Source organism: Panthera leo, chromosome D2, assembly GCF_018350215.1.
Source record: "Panthera leo isolate Ple1 chromosome D2, P.leo_Ple1_pat1.1, whole genome shotgun sequence".
NCBI classification, from domain to species: Eukaryota; Metazoa; Chordata; class Mammalia; order Carnivora; family Felidae; genus Panthera; species Panthera leo.
In genome coordinates, this window is record NC_056689.1 from 54,187,576 (window position 1) to 54,208,590 (window position 21,015).

Sequence of the window (21,015 nt, forward strand, 5' to 3'; positions counted from 1 at the left end):
CTGTGCTGACAGCTCGGAGCCTGGAGCCTGCTTTGGATTCTCCCTCTCTCTCTCTGCCCCCTCCCCTACTCCCCCTCTCCCTCCCTCCCCCCCATATAAACAAACAAACAAACAGACAGACAAAAAAACCTCACTGAGCACACTTATACCTATGCCACGTCCTGCACGAGGCTTTGGGATCATAAAGATAAATATTACATGGTCCCTACAATGGAGGTGAAACTTCTACTACACATAGAAAATAATTCTCTATACTGGAACTCAGAAAGAGGCCGAGAGAAAAACCAATAATTAGAGACAACAATCATTCCTTATACTCATATATCATTTTGGTGTTTATAATCAATTCATAATAGATTTTTTTAATTACATAAAATTACATATTGAAAATATGCCTCAATAAAAATGGCTACATAAAAAGATTTTCAGACATTCCAAATGAAGTAAATTCACCATGGCAGACCACACTGATTAAGATTATGACTAAAATAAATTATTCATGCTGAAGGAAAATGCTCCCAGAGGAAAGCATGGATATATAGGAAGGAATGAAGACCACTGGAAAGGGTAATGTGGGAATTACTTAAATAAAATTATTTAGAAAATTATAGAGAGTAATTTTCATATCTTTTTTAAAGACTACTGTTGGGTTTAAACATGTGTAGAAATAAAATACATGACAAAAATGTAAAAGATGGGAGACAGGAAATGGAAATATGCTATTATAAGGTTTTTTTTAATGTTTATTTACTTTTGAGAGAGAGAGAAAGAGGGAGAGAGGGAACATAAGTGGGGGAGGGGCAGAGAGAGAGGGAGACACAGAATCCAAAGCAGGCTCCAGGCTTTGACCTGCCAGCACAGAGCCCAACGCAGGGCTCAAACCCATGAACTGTGAGATCATGACCTGAGCTAAAGTCAGACACTTAACTGACTGAGCCACCCAGGTACTTTGATTGTAAGGTTTTTATACTATGCTTGATACGTATATTATTACTTGAACATTGACTACATTAAGTTGGTGATATAAATTGTAAACCACTAAAAAACAACACACAAAAATAGAGATAATAAACAAATAATTGAGATCAAATGGAACCATAAGAAATAACTGATCCAAAAGGATGTAGGTAAAAAAGAAAATAAAGAACAAAACTATGAGAAAACAATAGCAAGATGACAGACATTTACCCAATGACATAAAAAATTAAATGAAATAAAAATGGTCAAAACCAAAAGGTAGAGATTGGCTGGCTGAGCGAAAAAGCAAGACTCAAACAAATGCTTTCTAAAGAAAACCAACTCTAAATATATAGACACAGAAAAATTAAAAGGATGGAAAAAGATGTAATATTCAAACACGGATCAAAGAAAGCTGGGATGGCTCGCTTAATATCCAAGTAGATTTCAGAACAGGGAATATTACCAGAGATAAAGATGTTCATTTCATAATCACAAAGGAGTTATCTCATTACAAAATATAAGAACCTTAAATGTATATGTACCTAAAGCAGAGCTTTAAAAGATATAACACCAGCGTGCCTGGGTGGCTCAGTCAGTTAAGAGTCCGTCCCACTCTTGACTTTGGCTCAGGTCATGATTTCAGTTTGTGGGATCAAGCACCATGTTGGGCTCTGCGCTGACAGCATGAAGCCTGCTTGGGATTCCATGCTCGCTCGCTCTCTCTCTCTCTCTCTCTCTCTCTCCCTCCCTCCCTCCCTCCTTCAAAAATAAATAATCATTTAAAAAATCAATAATAAAAAAAAAAACGATATAAAACCAGGAGTGCCTGGCTTGCTCAGTCAGAAGAGCATGCGACTCTAGATCTCAGAGTCATGAGTTCAAGCCCCATGCCGGGTGTGGAGATTACTTAAATAAAAACTTTAAAAGATATAAAACCAAACCAATAGAACTAGATGAATTCATATATTATAGCTAGACAGAAAATCTCAGTAAGAAGATAGAAGACATGAGCTTAATTACCTTGAAACTATTAACTAGCTTGACCTAATTTAGTTTATAAAACACTCCATCCTAAATAGCAGAATATACATTCTCTTCAAATACATAATAGAATGTTCACCAGTCTAGACTATGATCTGGGCTACAAGAGAAACTGAAAAGAATTTAATTCCAACTCACAGTGGAATTGAATTAGACATCAATAACAGAAAGATAGCTGGAAAACCACCAAATATTTAGATATTAAGGAAAACGATGGGGCATCTGGGTGGCTCAGTCAGTTAAGTGTCCGACTTCAGCTCAGGTCATGATCTTGCGGTTTGTGAGTTCAAGCCCCACGTCGGGCTCTGTGCTGACAACTCAGAGCCTGGAGCCTGCTTCGGATTTTGTGTCTCCCTCTCTCTCTGTCTCTTGCCTGCTCACATTCTGTCTCTCTCTCTCAAGAATAAACATTAAAAAAAATTTTTTTAAATAGATACTAAGCACAACGCTTCTAAATATTCCAGGGGTCAGAGAAGAAATCCCAGGAGAAATTGGAAACTACTTTGAAATGAACGAAAATGAAAATGCGGTAGTGTATCAAATTTGTGGCCTGCAGCGGAAGGAGTACTTACAGGGAAATACACACCATTAAATTCTTACATTAGAAAAAAAGTGTCAAACCAATGTTCTAAATGTCCACCACAAAATAACGAGAAAAAGAAGATCAAACTACCCTAAGGCAAAGAGGAAGAGGGAAATAATAAAGATTACTACAGAAGTCAAACAGAAACCAAAAAGAAAACAGACTGATGGAAAACAGAGGAGAAAATGACGCAGGGTCGATACTTCAAGAAGGGTGAGTAACTTGGCTAAGTTCCACAGCTAGGAGCATTAGACCCGGTCACCCTGGGGAAAAAATCTCAGTCCCTTCCAGCATGGGAGGAGCCCAGGGGACTGGAAGTCTGGCTGAGGCAGGTCCCTCCCCAGCAGAGTCACCAGGTACTCAGATCCCTCTCAGCGGGGAGGTCTCACCCACGTGGGGAGAAGAGGAGAAAGCCTTGCGTAAAAGCAGGATTCCAATGTGCCAAACACACTTGGGCGCAAAAATAAAATGCCATTTCCTCAGCTGCACAGTGAAGCCCACAGCCTGGGTTCATTCTGTTGGTGGCTCATTTTGCTTCAGTCTGTCCGTTGCCCTTGGCCTTTGCCTACCTGCGCCCACCAGTCACTGTAGGACTGGGATCTATGGGCTCATATCAAATCAAGGGGGCCTGAGGGACAAACCGACAAAATCCCACCACAAGATAATTTACCCAGCCCTCAGCCATACGGTGCACACGGGACAGGAAACAGCCAGATCTGCAGCTTCTGTAACACAGACCAAGGCACGAAGGCAAAGTTAGATTACTTTATTATTGGTGTTTAATGGCCCACACTGTGCTCCTTCCTCCCGCCGCTAGGCTCTGCGCACCTGTCTTTCAGCAATGACTGATCCACACGCCCGGCCTTGACCAACAGCCTCCGACGGCATGCAAGACGGGTCACCTTTGTCCTCAGACTCCAGGATTTTCTGCAGAAGCTTGGAATGGGGTGGACTATTTTTCTAGCTCCTGCTTCTCCGTAGCATCTCATAAACCTCAGATTCTTGGCCTATGCCAAGGTTGCCGAGAGGACAATGCTTCAATCTGGGAAGAGCATATGGAAATTCATTATGTGTCAGAAGTCAGAAATAATTCACCATGCGTTCCTCTCTGGTAAATATTAGACACAGATCTCAGGATATACACAGGTAATCACAATGCAGCAAACCCTCTCTTAAATTCAACAGATGGTTTGCCAAGGTTTTGAGGTATATTTGTCACCAGAAGCGGCTGCTGCTTCAATGCAACGTGTGTCTTCTGCCAAACAGTTTCAGCAATTCAGTTCCTTGTTGGCTTAGTCCCATTGGACAGAAATGCTTTACTTCTTTTCAAATTGATTCAGTGACATGGCATCAAGAGAATATTTAGAGGGAGGAGGGCAGTCAGCCACGACCTAACCACTACAACAAATCCCCTGATGCTCTCAGACCCTGACCACAGGCACTCGCCCACAGAGCAGAAACCACAGCGTTCCCTGTAACCCACTGCACGTGTTTTCTCACGACCCTATACGTTCTATTTCTCATTTGCACCAAGTCCCTGGTTCCCCACCTATGAAATTGCCCATTGGTATGGTTTGTGATGCCCGCAGAGCAACAAATATAAATGCATTTTGTAATATGGAAAGTGCCATCAATGTAAGGGACCGTTACACCTGATGTACTTTCTAGATGTTACTCTTTCCTCTAGAACAGGGCTCTTGGGGGTAGAAGAGGGAAGCAGGTGAGGGAGCCAACCTTCAGCACATGCCCAAGGGACTGGGGACACCAGGCCACACCTGCCACACTCCTTTCTCCTGCCATTCCGAGCTCCGGGCATAGAACAACGGGGTCCGCAGAGCTGAAAAGTCTGCCTTAGTGGCCCATTATGGGGGAGAAGCTCTTTGGCGTCTGGCAGGAGGAGAACAGCCTGAGTCAGTCTGCTCTACGTTTAAAGTCTGTCTCAGGGGCGCCTGGGTGGCTCAGCTGGGTTGAGTGTCTGACTCTTGATTGCAGCTCAGGTCATGATCCCAGGGTTGTGGGATCAAGCCCCATCTCAGGCTCCGTGCTGAGTGTGGAGCCTGCTTAAGATGCTCTTTCCCTCTGCCCCTCTCCCTCTCTAAAATAAAATGAAAATAAATAAAGTAAAATCTGTCTCGAATCCAGTGACTTCCCACCACTCCCACCCCCACCCCCTGTGCCAGTCTTTCCATTCCTTACCTGGACCGGGGCAGTAGCCTCCTACCTGGTCTGTTTATACTTCTGCCCACTATGGTGAGTTTTTGACATGGAATGCAAATCAACCATTTAAACGGGTAAGTCAGTTTAAGGTACGTCCCTGTGAAAAAAACTCTCCAAATAAATCCCACCTCAGAAAAAAAAAATCCAAAGTTTCTGTCATGGTTGTCAGAAGTGTTTTCCCAGGAAGTAAACTGTGACCCGGGGATCAGCGTAAGGAAAAGTTTATGAGGGGTGCCCTTGGGACCAAGACCTAGGGAGGGGAGGCGGGGGGAGAAGTTGGCTACGTACGGCCTAGAGGGAGGTCTCGGCGGACCCCTTCAAAGCTGTCCAGGGCTCGGGGCCCGGATATGCCTGCCTCTCCAGGCACTGGACCACCTGGGAAAAGGAGCACTCTTCAGCTGATGGACGTGGCCCTCCGCTGGCAACTCGGGGACCAAGTCCTCGGGTTCTGAAGGGGTATCCAAGTGATGCGACACTGTCAGCTTCGGAGAAATCTTCATATGACTCCTCGAGGCCGCCCCTCCCAGGTTCTGGTGGGCCAGCCTTCCCTGTGGCAAGCTTGGGGAAGGTCAGTGGGATAAACAGCCCCTGCCCCCCAAGTTGGTAACTTATCATCATTACCTCGGTCTATTTCCCTTCACCCTCACCTAGCGATTCTGAGCATCTGAGGCTTACCTGATGGCAGGACCACCACCGGTCCCAGGCCCTTCTCAGGCTGCAGCTGCTGAACTTGTCTACCAGCCATTCAAATTCCACAGACTACCAAGAGGTGCCTGAGTTTAACACCTACGTGAGATCTATCCTGAGTTTGCATCCCTCCAGAAAGGAGGGGGGCTTGGGGCACGTGGGTGGCTCAGTCGGTTGAGTGTCCAACTTCGGCTCAGGTCACGATCTCACAGTTCGTGGGTCCGAGCCCCACTTTGGGCTCTGTGCTGACAGCACGGAGCCTGGAGCCTGCTTTGAATTCTGTCTTCCTCTCTCTCTGCCCCTCCCCCACTCATGCTCTGTCTCTCTCTCTCTCAAAAATAAATAAGCGCTAAAAAAACCCCAAACAAACAAAGGAGAGGGGCTTAGTGGCAGCAACCAGCTGGAAAGGGACTCAGGGAATATTCAAGGTCAACTGGTAAAGCTCTCCATCTATTATTTGAGAAGCATTCATTTCCTCAGATAAGTCCCAGAACAGTCAGATATAAAAGAAAACATCATTTCGTTACAACATAACGAGGTTGATCTTATAGTAGCATCAGAGAGAGAGAATTTGGAGCAAGCTTCCAAGAAAGGTGAGAGTATGGCTCATTCAGAGGTCAAATTTCTCACACCTGGAGGCAAAAGGCCTGCAAATGTCAGAGATTTATTTTGGGAAAGCCCAAAATAAGAGGAGAGAGGCCTCGGAAATCCCATCTGGCTTCAGACAGGAAACAGAGCACATGGTCAAATGATAGAGAACGCCACACCGCCTTGGTGTCTATAAATTTATTGAGTAAAAACAAAATCAACGTCACACATATTAAATTTGGTTTGGTTCCAATTTGGCTGATGTCCATTTGCGGCAGAGATGAACCGAGGTGAAGAGAAGACCCCGGGATGCTGGCAAGGGGGCCACCGAACGAAACAACCTCCTGTTAATCGTACAAGCAGGTGTCACAGGGCCAGCGAGTCAGTTAGCAGAGGCAGGCAGACATGGTGTTTAAGGAGCAGGGATAACACCAAAGTTGGCAAGAACTCGGAGGGGAGGAGAGGGCCAGGGCAGCGAGAGGACAAGTCGCGACAGGTGCAGGTCTGCCGGTTCACTTGGGGAACACGGTGACCACGTCGTAGCCCTCAGGGGGTGTGACCCGCTCCCGGGCGTGCTTTTCACAGTAGATCTGATCCTCCACAAAGAAGTGGCCCTTCTGTTTCAGGTTGGTGCCACAGTCAGTGCACACGTAGCACTCAGGGTGGCGGTGACGGTCCCGCAGCTTCACAAACACACCGCTGCAGGAGGGAGGCAGGACAGGGCTCCGTTAGTGACAGGCACCTAAAGGAGGCACTGCGGCCGGGGCGTCCTTCCCCGAGGCCCATCAGAGGGCGGGTCAGGGCCTCAGAACGGGCCTCCACTCATAAAGCAGCTGCTCATTCCTGGGGTCTCAGACATTCCTCTTGAAACCCTCCCGCTCCGACAGAGCAGCCCTTCCTGGGTTTACACGTTCACACTGTGAGGGGTCCGTGGCCAAGGGAAACCTGTACACCTGGCTCTGGACCAAGGCCTCCTTGGCCTCTCTGTTCCATTTTCCAGGCGGGACTTTCACCCCATCACACCCAAAATGCACAACGTCCGGCACCTGCCGCATTTTCTTGCTTTACCCAATCTGCAGGGCCTCCCACGCCCGGGGAAGGCAGGTACTCACACGATGCCGGTGCCGCATTTGTCACACATGGGCAACTTCTGGGCGTTTCCAATAGATGCAGCCACTTTGGTGACCGGAGCCTTAACACTTCTGAAACCTGAGGGCTTGTTGGGGTCTCCTACAATGAGGAAAACACTTGGGTTGGCCAGGAAGGGTGGGACTGCAGAAGTTTCATTTAGTTCTTTCAGAGTCACTTATACATACGTTCCAGCAAGTTCCTGGGCACTGCCATCAAACAGACCTGACTCTGCTGTGTGACCCTGGGCAAGTTACTTAATCTCTCTGGCCTCCCAATCTCCTTTTCTATAAAACAGGAGATCATTTTTCCCTCCACAGTGGTACAAAAAAATTAAAAAATACAAAGCCTTTCCACAGTACATGGCACAAAGCCCTGAAACAAATGATAGTTCATTTTGATTAAATGCATGCATATACTGATACGGGAACTTAAAAATGACTTACACAGTTGGAATAAGTAAATAAAAACATTACCTGATAATCAAAAGACAATGTATTTAGATGCCAAAATAAACCCACATCACAAGGGGGCGCCTGGGTGTCTCAATCGGTTAAGCATCTGACTCTTGGCCTCAGTTCAGGTCATGAGCTCACAGTTCGTGGGTTCGAGCCCTGTGTCAGGCTCTGTGCTGTCAGCGCGCAGCCCATTTGGGATTCTCTTTCCCTCTCTCTCTGTCCCTTCCCTACTCATGCTTTCTCTCTCAAAACAAATAAACCTAAAAAAAGAAAGAAACCCACCTCACAAGTGGTACAAAGTCATTCCAGTAGAGCATCTATCTATAAGCAGCCAGATAAAAACCACCTGCTACAGAGACAGCAACCTCCCTGCAGTCAGCCCTGGATGGATAATTGAAGCCCCCGGTTGATGGGTGCCTAACTGCAGCCCAGTTCATCACGCCTTCAGAGCCCTCTATCGTGGCTTCTATTAACAATGGCAAGCTATTAATATTACTATTATTGCCATCTATTCGGCTGGCAGTATTGTCATTCGTCAGCTATTTACACATCTCTGTGACTGGACTGCAAATTAGTGGACCATGACCCTGTTTTACCTACTTGGCAAGATTCCACAGAGCCTAGCCTTGGGCTTGGCAAATAGTAGAGGTTCAATAAAAACGCAGATGTGAGTGAAATGCCATGACAAATGCTCGCTGGTCCCCACCCTAGTCTGACATGTTTTGGCCCAAGAAGCCATAGAAATCTCTACACCAGTGGTTCTGAACAGGCATCTGTGAACATCCCAGGCACCAGAAGAGACTTCCTAAAATTCAAAGACCAGGCTCGTAGCCAGAGCTGCTGACCAAACATCTCCAGGTGCAGGGGTCCCAGGAGATCCTACTCTATATGTCCCTGGTTAAAACCCACTTCTTCAGACTAAAGCAGCTCTTCTCAAATTTTACTGTGCATCAGAGTGATCTGGAGAACTCACTAAAATGCAGCTCGCTGGGTCCCATGCCGAGTTTCTAAGTCAGTAGGCCTGGGGTAGGGCCTAAGAATTTGCATTTCTAACAAGCTCGCTGGTGCTGCTGGTCCAGGAACCACACTTTGAGAACCACACAAGAGCAAAAAAAAAAAAAGAAAAGAAAAGAAAAAAAAATGGTTCTCATGTAAGGTGAGGAGGTAAGAGTCATCCTATAGCTGTAGCCAGGCTGGGCAATCCTGAGCTGACAAATGAGGGCCCTGTTTCTCTCGTCCTTTTAGAAAATGAGTCCCCACGTATTGACTGGTGCTTCTGAACCAAAAATTGAGAGGAATTCAAGTACGGGGCATTTATAACTGGCTGGGATGGTAGGCTGTTTATTTTGTTACAATTATCTATACCCTCCCTACCCTTACCATGCATCTAGGTCAGTAGATCTCTACCTGGCGGGGGGGGGGGGGGGGGGGGGGTGTGATTCTGTCCTCTAGGGATCAGTTTTGCTCATCACAACTGGAGGGCAGTGCTTCTGGCATCCAATGGGTCCAGGCCAGAGATGCTGCTAACTGTCCTAAAATGCACACAACAGCCCCACCACAAGGATTTATCTGGCCCCAAATGTCAACAGCACCAAACCGAGAAACCCCACTCTCCGTGGAGTATATCCCATGGGCCTCGGGTTTGGCCACATGACTCGCTCCGGCCAAGGGAAATGTGAGATGTGAGCCCTGTTCTGGGAGAAGCATGAGGTGCATTTGGGTGGTTTGGTCCTGTCCCCATGGAGCTTCCGGCCTCTGCCCTAAAAACGGCAAGCTCCAGAGAGTGACACCTCCCCCTGCTGGGCTCTGGGATGGGAGGAGTCCTGGAGCCAGGCCGGGCCCAGCCAGCAGCCCTCCTGTAACAGGAACAAGAAATGCATTGGCTGCTGCAGCCCACTGCTGGCTGATGCAGCCTGACAGCTAGCCTGGGATATTTTGTCACCTTACAGAGAACAGCAAGAGGGAATATTTGAAAGCAGCCTGTCTTAAAGGCCCCATCATGGGTGTTGATGGCATGGTCTCTCGGGGTTCCCCCATCAGTGCCGGGAACTGATCAACACAGATGTCCAGCTGGCAACACATGAGAAGGGGCAGATGTTAGGAGGCTCCAGGGTTTCCGCTGTTTTCAGCCATAAGCTCTACAAATAGGCTTCGGGAAGGCTTGGTGCTGCCCCATTAGCGGCCTTTGGCACTTTGCTTATCCTAAGTCCAAAGTCCCCTTGTGCCTTTCCAAACCTTCCTCCTTCCTTGGCCACAGTCCTGACTTTATTATACTTTCTGCATTAATTGTGATTTTAAAAAATATTGCATTAAAGTATAATTTTTGTCTTGGCTGTTGAGTTTTTGTGATGCTCCCTTAAATTCTGTACCCAAGGCAAAGCCTCCCTCCTGTCACTCTAATCCTGGCTCCCTCTGGGGATCTCAGAAGGGCCTGGGTGGCCAGCTTCATACCTCTAAGCATCCCAAAGAGGCTTCTCCCTCATCTGCGGGCCCCTGTTGCTAGAGCCACCCGGGCTGCCGCCTACCCTGTGAAGGAAGGACATGCGGTGTCTCTGTGCACCCCAATGGCTTGGAAGGGAAACTGTGCCCAGGGAACCAGTTCAGTGAGGTCATGGTCTCACACGATGGGGCTGTTTTTCACATAATGCATTCTGTCTGCTGACTCGGTCAGTAGAACATGGGACTCTGGATGTCAAGGTCATGAGTTCGAGCCCCAGGTTGGGTATAGAGAGAACTTAAAAAAATAAAAAAAGGAAGGAAGTTCGGGGGAGGGAGGAAAGGAGGGAGGGAGGGGCAAAGGGCGGAAACAGCACAGGGGGAGGAGAGGCAGCTGTGTGCTGGACAAAGCCAGCCTTCAGGGTTGTTCAACCCTGCAGCACCATCTGCTGGCTCCATCTTCTTCTCTCACTTATCCAGCCAGCACTGCAAACTCAAAGAAATTTCACTTTGTCTTTTTCAACTAGCTTACGGTAAAAATATTAGCTCCCTTTGGACTCTGGTAAGCTATAAAAATTTCCAAATTTCTCTTCTTCCAGTGAAACTGGCATTGTCCAAGCTTTCTGGAAAAAAAGTGAAAATGGGTTGAGTAAAAGCACAGCTTTTTTTTCTATCCACTTCACTGCTCAACCACCTTCCATGGCTCCACATTTCCAAAGAACCAAATTCATGGTCCTTAACCTAGCACCTGGACACTTCCTGAGCAAATCTCTGGCTTTCTCATCTTGAAGCCTCTGGTGCCCACTGTACTTTCTCAGTCCTTGATGCCTCCTTCCAAGTCTCCTCTCATTTCAAGTCCTCTTAAGTGGACAGATGGATGATAAACAAGATTCGCTGCATACATACCGTAGAAAGCTCAGCCTTAAAAAGGAAGGAAATGCTGACACCCGCTACAACACGTGAACCCTGAGGACGTTATGCTAAGTGAGAGAAGCCAGTCACAAAAGACAAATACTGTAGGATTCCACTCATAGGAAGTGCCTGAAGTAGTCAGATTCATGCAAACAGAAGGTACAACGGTGGTGTCCAAAGGCTGGGGGAGGGGGCGATGAGGAGGCAGCGCGGAACGGGTTCCAAGCTTCAGTTTTACAAGAGGGGCTCCTGTGGATGGGTGGTGCTGATGGCAACCCAACAGGACGGATGCAGCTAATCGCACCGCGTACACTTAAATATGGTTCAGACAGTACATCTTGTGTCAGCTGCAGTTCACAGTTTAACAAAAAAAAAAAAAAAAAAAGGAAATCCTCCTTCTCCCTGCAAATTTGGAATCTGATCCAGGGCAAGATGAAGTCTGAGAAACCCAGGACCCTTTCTCGTACTTCAGAGGCTGAATTTCACCCAAAATGAGAAGACCCACAGCGAATCTTTTGGAGGCTTATCACCAAACCCTACCGCAGCCAAGCCTCCCACGCGGGCCTCACCGATGGAGGGCCTGGCACCTGACATGCACCATTTCCCTTAACGCTTTAGACCATCTGTGAAGTAGCCATTATCAGCCTCCCTGGACATGTGCAGAAACCAGGGCTTGGAGAGATGGACAACCTGCCTGTGGTCTCAAGGCGGGTCACAGGCAGGACCTGGACGCCAGTGCTGGTAGGGCGGCACTGCTTTCTGAACCCCAAGCCTTCTCGAATGAGAGGAGCCCTCACTTCCCTGAGCTCTGACCATTTCATCTCAGATAAAAGATGGCATTTGAGCTCCCTCCCGAGAGCCTTCTGAATGCAGTGGATGTATGAATTAGAACTTACAGTGTTTCGTTCAGTGAAAATTTAATTCAAGTACATAATTAAGAGATATGGGAGAGACTGAATTTTTATTTTCTTTGAGGCAAAAGAATAACCATCGCAGGAAGGAAAGAACTATAATTCTGATTCTCCTGCTACGAGATGTGGTCATGTCACTAAATTCTGGTCAAATGAAATGGAATACTAGTGTGGGACTTCTGGAAAAGAAAAAGCTGGCTTGTCGGAAAGGAGGAGCCTCCACTTAGCCCTTCTTCCTCCATGGTGCCTGGATGTGGGTGTGCTGGCTGGAGCACCAGCTGCCAACTAGGGCCATGAGGTAACCTTGAGAATGGAAGCCACTGCATGGAAGGAGTCCAGATCATGATGAGCAATGGAGCTGACACACCAGGAGTGAGGCTGGGCTTTAGGTCCTTCTCTGGGACATGAGGGCGTTTGACTAGATGAGTTCTGCAGTGTCTATCTAGGTCTTTGTCTGGGCTGGAATGGACTAACTTTTCCTCTCTTAACTGAAGGGGTTTGCACCCACTTACTCAGAGAGCAGAATAAATTGTGGTTTCTCATGTTTTGACAAAACTGTCATTCTCTAGGGTTGGTCCCCAAGTCACTTGTCAGTTGGCCCTAATACTGGAACTTAATACAGAATATGACTCATTCCTTCCAAAATGCACAGGTACAACAAGCAAAGGGGGAAACTGCTGGTAAAACAATATCCTTTTAGCATAATAGGAGAACTTTCCCCCCTAACTTCCTGTGCTTGTAAATTACCAATTTCGGGAAAGAACCCACCCAAATGGGGAGGAAGCCTGGGTTTGGGTTTGTTCAGTAGGGAACTTTCAGCTCAGGCAGGACTCCCAAGAAGCCACACCTGCATTTGGGGCTGGGGGTTCTGGGGGAGGGAAGTTACTCTTACAGAGGGTGCTCAGCTCTGAACAGGCAAGTCATTCCCTCGGGCCAGTAAAGCCAGTTTCACCGTCAGCATCACCAACTCTCTCTTCACAGGTGGACACATGGGGTGGGGGTGGGGGGAGAAGAAGAGAGACCAACGGAAAGCAGGGCTCCAGCGACATCTGAGCCTCAGGGAAAGCAGGGCAGACAGAGTGTGGGGGGCTGGGCAGCACAGAGATCAGGAAGGGGTGCAAAACCCAAGCCTCCAGAAAAGTCATTCATGGCTAGGCTGACAGGAGAATCAGAAAGTGCTTGTGAATAACCACCAGGGAGGTGGGCGGGGCAGGGGCTGCGGCTCCCAGGTCACCTTCGTGAGAAAGAAGAAAAAGCACCCGTTTGCCAGCGACACCATCTGTCCAAGCCTTCTCATAATAGGCTGTAATTGTTAAAGATAGCTTTAGTCCTTGCTTGAAAGCTGTCTGTATATACAGTCTATGACGTCTGCAGTGCAAAGGCTGTCTCCCAAGGCCTGCAGAGCCACACGGGTGGCCCTGGGTCCTCAGGCATCAGAGCTCGCTCCCTGGACAAGCTAAGGCTGGCCTGGCACCTGCTGATGAGGTTTGCAAACAGAATCATGGGCATGAAGCACCCACTGCATGCCGGTCATGTAGCAGGTGTCTGTGAGGTTTATGACATTGGATCCTCACACCGGCCTTAGACGAGAGGGCTTCTGTCCCCGACTGACAGATGAGAAAACAGGCCTGGAAAGGTTCGGAGACTTGTCTAAGGTCACTCGGGGAGGATGGGGCCAAACCGGGGCTCTCTGGCTCTCGGGAGTCCACCTACCCTAAAGCAAGAACAAATGCACCGCCCCAGAGTAAAAGCCCAGCACCCAGCTCCGTGTTGCTGCTTCCTTTTCATTCTGCTTGTCACGGCTCGCGGCCTTCACCCAGTCACATGTGTCAGCCACCGCAGCAGCATGGGCTCAAGCCCAACAAATGGCCAAGGGAAAGAAGAACAGGTTCCCACAACAGTCAAGCTCACCCTGACGTCAGCCTCCTAAAGCTCATGTGACAGAGAACACCTGGCCAGGTGTGCTTGGGAGCTCATGCATTCTCTCTTTCTCTTTCTCTCTCTCTCTCTCAGAGCTTTTATTTATTTATTTATTTATTTATTTATTTATTTATTTATTAACGTTTATTTATTTTTGAGAGACAGAGAGACAGACTGCGAGTGGGGGAGGGGCAGAGAGAGAGGGAGACACAGAATCCGAAGCAGGCTCCAGGCTCCGAGCTGTCAGCACAGAGCCTGACACGGGGCTTGAACTCGCGAACCGCGAGATATGACCCAAGACGAAGTCGGACACTCAACCGACTAAGCCACCCAGGGACCCCTCTCTCAGAGCTTTTAGCATTTTTTTAATTAATTTTTTAATGTTTATTTATTTTTTGAGAGAGCGAGAGCAAGGTGGGGAGGGGCAGGGTGGGCGGAAAGAGAAATCCCAAGCAGGCTCTGCACTGTCAGCACAGAGCCCAAGGTGGGGCTCGAACCGATGAACTGTGAGATCATGACCTGAGCTGGAACCAAGAGTTGGACGCTCAACCGAATGAGCCACCCAGGAGCCCCTCGGCATTTTAAAAGCCATGCTTTCCAAAGCACACCGTGCCCCTTTCACCAACTCAAGACTGTAGTCCCTTTGTTTCAGACACAATGGACCCTCACCCAGGCCTTGCCCAAGAGCCTCTGACCACACGCATGCACTCAGGGTTGATTACCTTTCTCCTCAGACTCCAGGATTTCCTGCAAAACCAGGAATGAGGTGGACTGCTTGGGGGGCTCATTTAACTCCTGTTTCTCTTGGAGCATCTTGTAAACTTCAGATTCTTTGTCGATGACGAGTCCGCTTGGAGGCTGAGAATGGTCTAAGCTGTAAAGAATGTTTGGAAATTTATTAGGACATGTCAGAAGTTAGAAAAAAATCACGAGGCACCCCTTTCCAAGTGAAGACACCCCTGAATCAAAGAGTAGATAGAAAGGATCCCATCGGACAAAGCCCTCTCTTAACTCAGCCGCAGACTTCCCACCAGTAGTATGAGGTGTGTATATTCAGAGCTGGTACTGCTTCAAGGCAGTAAGAGGCTATCTTCTCAAAGAGTTTCAGTAATTCAATTACTATTTGGCCTAATCCCATGGAATGGGAAAGCTATGCTTCTTTCTTAATTACATAAACAACATTATGTCTAAAGAAAATTTAGAGGAGAAAAAATGTCAACCACAACCTGACCATTGAAAGCTCAGCTGGGTCTCCTCAGTACAGGCCTCATAAATTCTTCTCTTTATTAATAAAGTGCTGTTCCAATGTGAGGGAGGGGCTGAGGCCTGAGCTCGGTTTCCCAGGGCAGGAAAGGATGGCTCCCTGGGACAGGATGGCTCCCCGGGGCAGGACGCCTCCCCAGGACAGGATAGGATGGCTCCCCAGGACAGGACAGGTCGAGCTGGGGCTGCTTCCCCCCAAGGCCTGTCCAGTGAGAAGTCTCTGCTGCCTGGTGTCAGAAGGGGTAACAGGGAGGGAGACCCTAGTCAGCTCTACCTGCAAAGTCTGTCCCGACCCCCCTCCTCAGCACCCCCCACCTCCGCCCGTGTCCAAGCCACCGCCACCGACCGGCACCATGGACCACCCTCATCACTGGCCCCTGCACTGCCATCCTCTGCCTGGGACAGTCTTATTTCCAAACAGAGGCCACGTGATGTATTAAACACAAGAACTGCACGGTGTTGTGATGTGGCTCCAAGGGTCTCATCTGACTTAGAACCAAATATTTACAGTTCTAATAACAAAATACAAGTTTAATCAAATTCATCTTCTTTGGCATAAACATTCATTACGTAAAGTTGAAAGGCCCTGGAGGATGTGATCTGCTCCCCTCTGCAAGCACACGGCCTGCCACCCCTTGCTCGCTCGGCTCTAGTCACACCAGCCTCCACGCTGTTTCCAGGACACGGCAGCCTTAGACCCTCTGCACTTACTGCTCCCGGTGCCTGGAGTGCTCTCCCTCCAGATCGCCACATGGCTGCCATGTTTCCCTCCTGTCTCTGCTCAGATGTCCCTCCTTAGAGAGGGCTCCCGGTCCCCAACTGAAAACAACCCGCCCACCCCCGCGGTCACCCTCTTCACTCTACGGCATCTTACCCCACTTTATTTCTCACCCTCGTCCTATGAATCCTACATGCATCTGTTTCCTTATTGTCCCTCTCCCCCTAGACAGTGAGCCCCATGAGGACAGGGCCTTGGTCGGTCTTGTTCACCCGTACGTTCTTGACCCTGATCAGTGCATGGCACAGGGCCAGGGCTCAGCCAGTGTGAGGGAAGTGAAGGGCAATTGCCAAAGGGATCAATTTGCTGCACCCTCTCTGCTCCTACGGGGTCACAGGGTACCCTACAGGGTGGCAGGACCTCCCAGGGGTGTGCCAGGGAAATGGCAGCCCAGCCTCCTGGGCCCAGATCAACCTTGTTTCTCAGGCTCAGTTGCTTTTCCAGAAGCTGCCATCCTCTAGGGATGAGGGACAGTGCGCCCAACGGGGCCAAAGAGCAAACATCAGAAGGACGGACAGTTTACCGATGCAGATGGATAGGTCTATGGGTCTGTGCGCAAGCAGGTTGTAACCTGTGGGTGACAGAGCTCTGTGCTACCCAGCCCGCCAGGCCACCTCCCAGCAGCGGCTCTCAGCAGTCTTTCTCAGCAAATCTAACCACTTTGTCTTTAGGGCTGAAGCCACTCCTCTAAGTGCAAGTGAGTTGTGCCAATGACATTTACTCCCTCATTGCCCACCCACCCTCCCACCCACTGTGTAATTCGTTCACGTTCCCTCTTAAAAAGAAAACAGGCGTCTGGGTAATTATAGGGGTAATCCTCCCCAGGTTACCTCTCCCTCTCCTCTTTCTCTCCCTTTCCCAGTCAGCCTCCCGGTGGGGGGCAGGGGGCACTCGGGGTGCTCAGGTCCCCAGCTGGAAGCAGAGTCAGTCACATCAGTGAAGCTCAAAGATTGAGGGAAGGTCAAAACGGAAGTAGAAAGACGCATCAGCTGGTCACCTGCACTGGCTGCCGTGCAGGGAAGGGAAGCCAGCCACTGGCCCTGTCCACTGCTGCCGGTCCCTGCCTTTGTCTCTCCCCCTCCCGCCCACTGGGGACTGTGGGAGCCCCCCATCCCCCAGGCAGGTGATGGGCCACCTTGAGGAGTGGTCTTTTTTTTAAATAGTTTCATGAAGTTGGGTTTTTTTTTTGTTTTTTGTTTTTAAATTTAAACCCAACTTAGTTAACTTATGGTGAGAAGTGGTCTTAACCAAGGGCCATTGTCTTCCTCTGGCCACCTCTGAGTTGTATGCCTGATTCTCTGTGAGTCTTGAGTTCTGAGCTTGCCCAGTATAAATATATTACATTATTTTTGATGAATGTTTAATGTTTTTTCCTATTACACTTAGAACTATTTTAAAATCGAGATCAGACCATGGAATGTTCTTGGGAGAATTCTTCCCCTTCTTTGGGGTATGTCGTTATGTCTGGAAGCCACCAAGGGAACGTTAAAAATGACAAAGCTCAAACCACAAGGTCATCACTTACTCTTCCAAGAAACAGTCTTGTAAACTATTTCCGTGATTAAAAAAAAGGAAAACAATTTACTGTTTATTCTCAAGCAATGATTAGATTGTTCTACCACTTGGCAATTTATAAAACACGATCCATTACCTCATTTCAAGCACTGAGACATATAAGTAAAAAATAATATCATCCACAAAACAAACGAACAAAGAAGAAAAGAGACAAACCAAAACCTCTTAACTACAGAGAAAAAACTAATGGTTCCTGGTGGGGGGGGGGGGGGGGGGATGGGCATTGGGTGAAACAGGTGAAGGGGATTAAAAGGACACTTATCATGGTCACTAAGTCATGTACAGATTTGTTGAATCACTATATTGTATACCTGAAATTAATATAACACCATATTTAACTACACAGGAATTTTAAAAAATCAGTATCTTCTTTAAAAAAACAAAACAAAAATAATATCCTCAGTTAAAAAAAAAAAATTGATCCTAGGACAAAAACATACATAAGAAATGGAGCCCAAAAAAGCATATTCTCATTTTTCGTATGTAGTAACAAATGGAAGGACGAATTCTACAGCAATCAGTTACAAAAAGGTAACAGACGAGACTGAGTCACCAGGGAACAAGTAGTTGTGGGGTCGGCGGCGGGGGGCGGGGACATTGAAAATTAACCACGTTCTTCTGAACCCAGTTTTCCCACTTTAATAACAAAATACAAGCTTTTAATCAAACTCGACTCCTTTAAAGAACAAACTCAAGGCTGTTGCACTAACCCTGTGTTACACACTTGGTTTCCTAGTCCTGGTTTCTCCCCTAGTCACAGTAGTTACTCTTGCTATCAAATGTTTGACGTTTTGTTATCATGTTACCTAAACGTTTCATAGTTTTTGTCACTCTTTCAGATCCCAACCCCGGGACCCCTCTCCCTGTGATAGCCAGGTGTTCAAGGATGCCAGTGGTCCTTGGGACGAGAAGAAACTCCCTATAAGTCTGTCTAGCAGAGGAAGATTCTGGAGGCCAAGCCTGCTGCCCCTGTGTGACCCCCTAGGCCTGCTCCAGTCAAGAGTAGTGGGGGTGAAGGTCAGAAGGTCCAGGAGGACAGAGAACAGCAGATCCCTGTCTCTGGGGAAGGGATCAGCACAGCGGCCGCGGGATGAAAGTCCGTTCGACGGAAATAATGAGGTGACCAGAGTGGGGACATAAGGGGCTCTTTAATCTTTTTAGAACTTGAACCAGCCCCGGTGCAGCAAGTTGATAATCTGTATATAAATCCCAACTAAAGTAAGGAGGCCACAAGAAAAAAGTTCCCACGCTGATAAAACCTTAATGGCCCAGTTTCTCACATAGTAAGTCAACTTTGGTTCCTCCCTAAAACTGCCTGTGTGTGAGACAAAGTTTGGGACAAAAAGGGGGATTATTTGAATTAGAAGAAGCATCCAGCAGAGAGTCAATGTGGGGCTCGAACCCACAAACTGTGAGATCGTGACTTGAGCTGAAACTGGATGCTCAACCGACTGAACCGCCCAGGTGCCCCTATATTAGTCATTTCTTAGATTTTTTTAATGTTTGTTTATCTTTGAGAGAGACAGGGTGTGAGCAGGGGAGGGGCAGGGAGAGAGGGAGACACAGAATCCCAAGCAGGCTCTAGGCTCTGAGCTGTCAGCACCCGATGCAGGGCTCAAACCCAAGAAACGGGAGATCATGACCTGAGCCGAAGTCAGATGCTTAACCAACTGAGCCACGCAAGTGTCCCATTCATTTCTTAATGGTCCATCTCCAAAGGGTGGCCTGAGTGGCCTTCAAAGGCCACTGAGATCACATCGAAATCTTTAGCTGCTCCATCATCTCTCTCTCTTTTTTTTTTTTTTTTTTTTAATGTTTATTTATGTTTTGAGAGAGAGACAGTGCATGAACGGGGAAGGGTCGGAGAGAGAGGGAGACACAGAATCCAAAGCAGGCTCCAGGCCCTGAGCTGTTAGCACAGAGCCTGACACAGGGCTCGAACTCACGGACCGTGAGATCATGACCTGAGCTGAAGTCAGACGCTTAATCGACTGAGCCACCCAGGCACCCCCATCTCTCTTCTTTTAAGTAAACTCTATGCCCAACGTGGGACTTGAACTCATAACCCTGAGATCAAGAGTCACAAGCTCTATGGACTGAGCTGGCCAGGTGCCCCCCAGGCCAGTGGGAGGTCTAGATTTACACACTCGCCAGGCTGTAATGAGGCACCCCAAGTATCCACTGGGGTGGTATCAAAGAAGGGCCAGTAGGGAGCCTTTTTTCATCCTATGCATCTGGAATGAGAAAAGCCTAGGAGAAAGTGAGGACTCTGAGAACCAACCAGTAGTAACAAGGCCACCACTTACTCCAGTGGTCGCAGCAGAGGGCACGTGGGTAGCCAGACATCTCACTCCTGTCCAGCAGTAAGGAATAGGCCTGAGTAACCTCAGTGTCAAGACAGGCAAAGTGGGGAAACTGGACTTCTACCCCTACCTTGGCCAAGACCACTCCTCAAGGTGGCCCATCACCTGCCTGGGGGATGGGAGGCTCCCACAGTCCCCAGTGGGCGGGAGGGGGAGAGACAAAGGCAGGGACCGGCAGCAGTGGACAGGGCCGGTGGCTGGCTTCCCTTCCCTGCACGGCAGCCAGTGCAGGTGACCAGCTGATGCGTCTTTCTACTTCCGTTTTGACCTTCCCTCAATCTTTGAGCTTCACTGATGTGACTGACTCTGCTTCCAGCTGGGGACCTGAGCACCCCGAGTGCCCCCTGCCCCCCACCGGGAGGCTGACTGGGAAAGGGAGAGAAAGAGGAGAGGGAGAGGTAACCTGGGGAGGATTACCCCTATAATTACCCAGACGCCTGTTTTCTTTTTAAGAGGGAACGTGAACGAATTACACAGTGGGTGGGAGGGTGGGTGGGCAATGAGGGAGTAAATGTCATTGGCACAACTCACTTGCACTTAGAGGAGTGGCTTCAGCCCTAAAGACAAAGTGGTTAGATTTGCTGAGAAAGACTGCTGAGAGCCGCTGCTGGGAGGTGGCCTGGCGGGCTGGGTAGCACAGAGCTCTGTCACCCACAGGTTACAACCTGCTTGCGCACAGACCCATAGACCTATCCATCTGCATCGGTAAACTGTCCGTCCTTCTGATGTTTGCTCTTTGGCCCCGTTGGGCGCACTGTCCCTCTTCCCTAGAGGATGGCAGCTTCTGGAAAAGCAACTAAGGCTGAGAAATAGGATGGGATCTGAAACTGGATATTGAAAAAAGGACTGGAGAGTATACTGATGGCAAATAAGCCCATGAAAAGATGTCTGACATCTTTACCCATGAGGAAAGTACAAATTAAAAGCAGAATGAGGTATTACTACACACCTATGAGAATGGCTAAAATAAAAAATAGTGACAATACCTAAAGTTAGAGAGGATATGGAGAGACTTGATTATTCAGACATCGTGAGTAGGAATGTAAAATGGTACACTGTACAAAAAACAGTTTAGCAGTTTCTATAAAATTAACCATGTAACTAATTACCTTACGATCCAGCAACTGCACTCCTGGGCATTTCTCCCAAAGAGCTAAAAATTTATGGTTGCCCAAAAACCTGTTCACAAATGTTT

The 21,015-nt window shown here is 48.1% G+C and overlaps 1 protein-coding gene across 1 annotated transcript in view; it reads right to left on the bottom strand.

Moving 5' to 3' along the window:
• Positions 1-6,261: 6,261 nt before the first annotated feature.
• The window catches only part of PDLIM1 (PDZ and LIM domain 1), a 48,450-nt gene continuing 33,696 nt past the window's right edge, over positions 6,262-21,015 (bottom strand). Inside the window, exons 5-7 of the mRNA XM_042908311.1 lie at positions 14,564-14,715; positions 7,189-7,306; positions 6,262-6,775 (exon numbers count right to left, since the gene is read on the bottom strand). Of these exons, the coding sequence (XP_042764245.1) occupies positions 6,589-6,775; positions 7,189-7,306; positions 14,564-14,715 (457 nt within the window). The 3' untranslated portion in view covers positions 6,262-6,588. The remainder of the gene's footprint in view (positions 6,776-7,188; positions 7,307-14,563; positions 14,716-21,015) is intronic.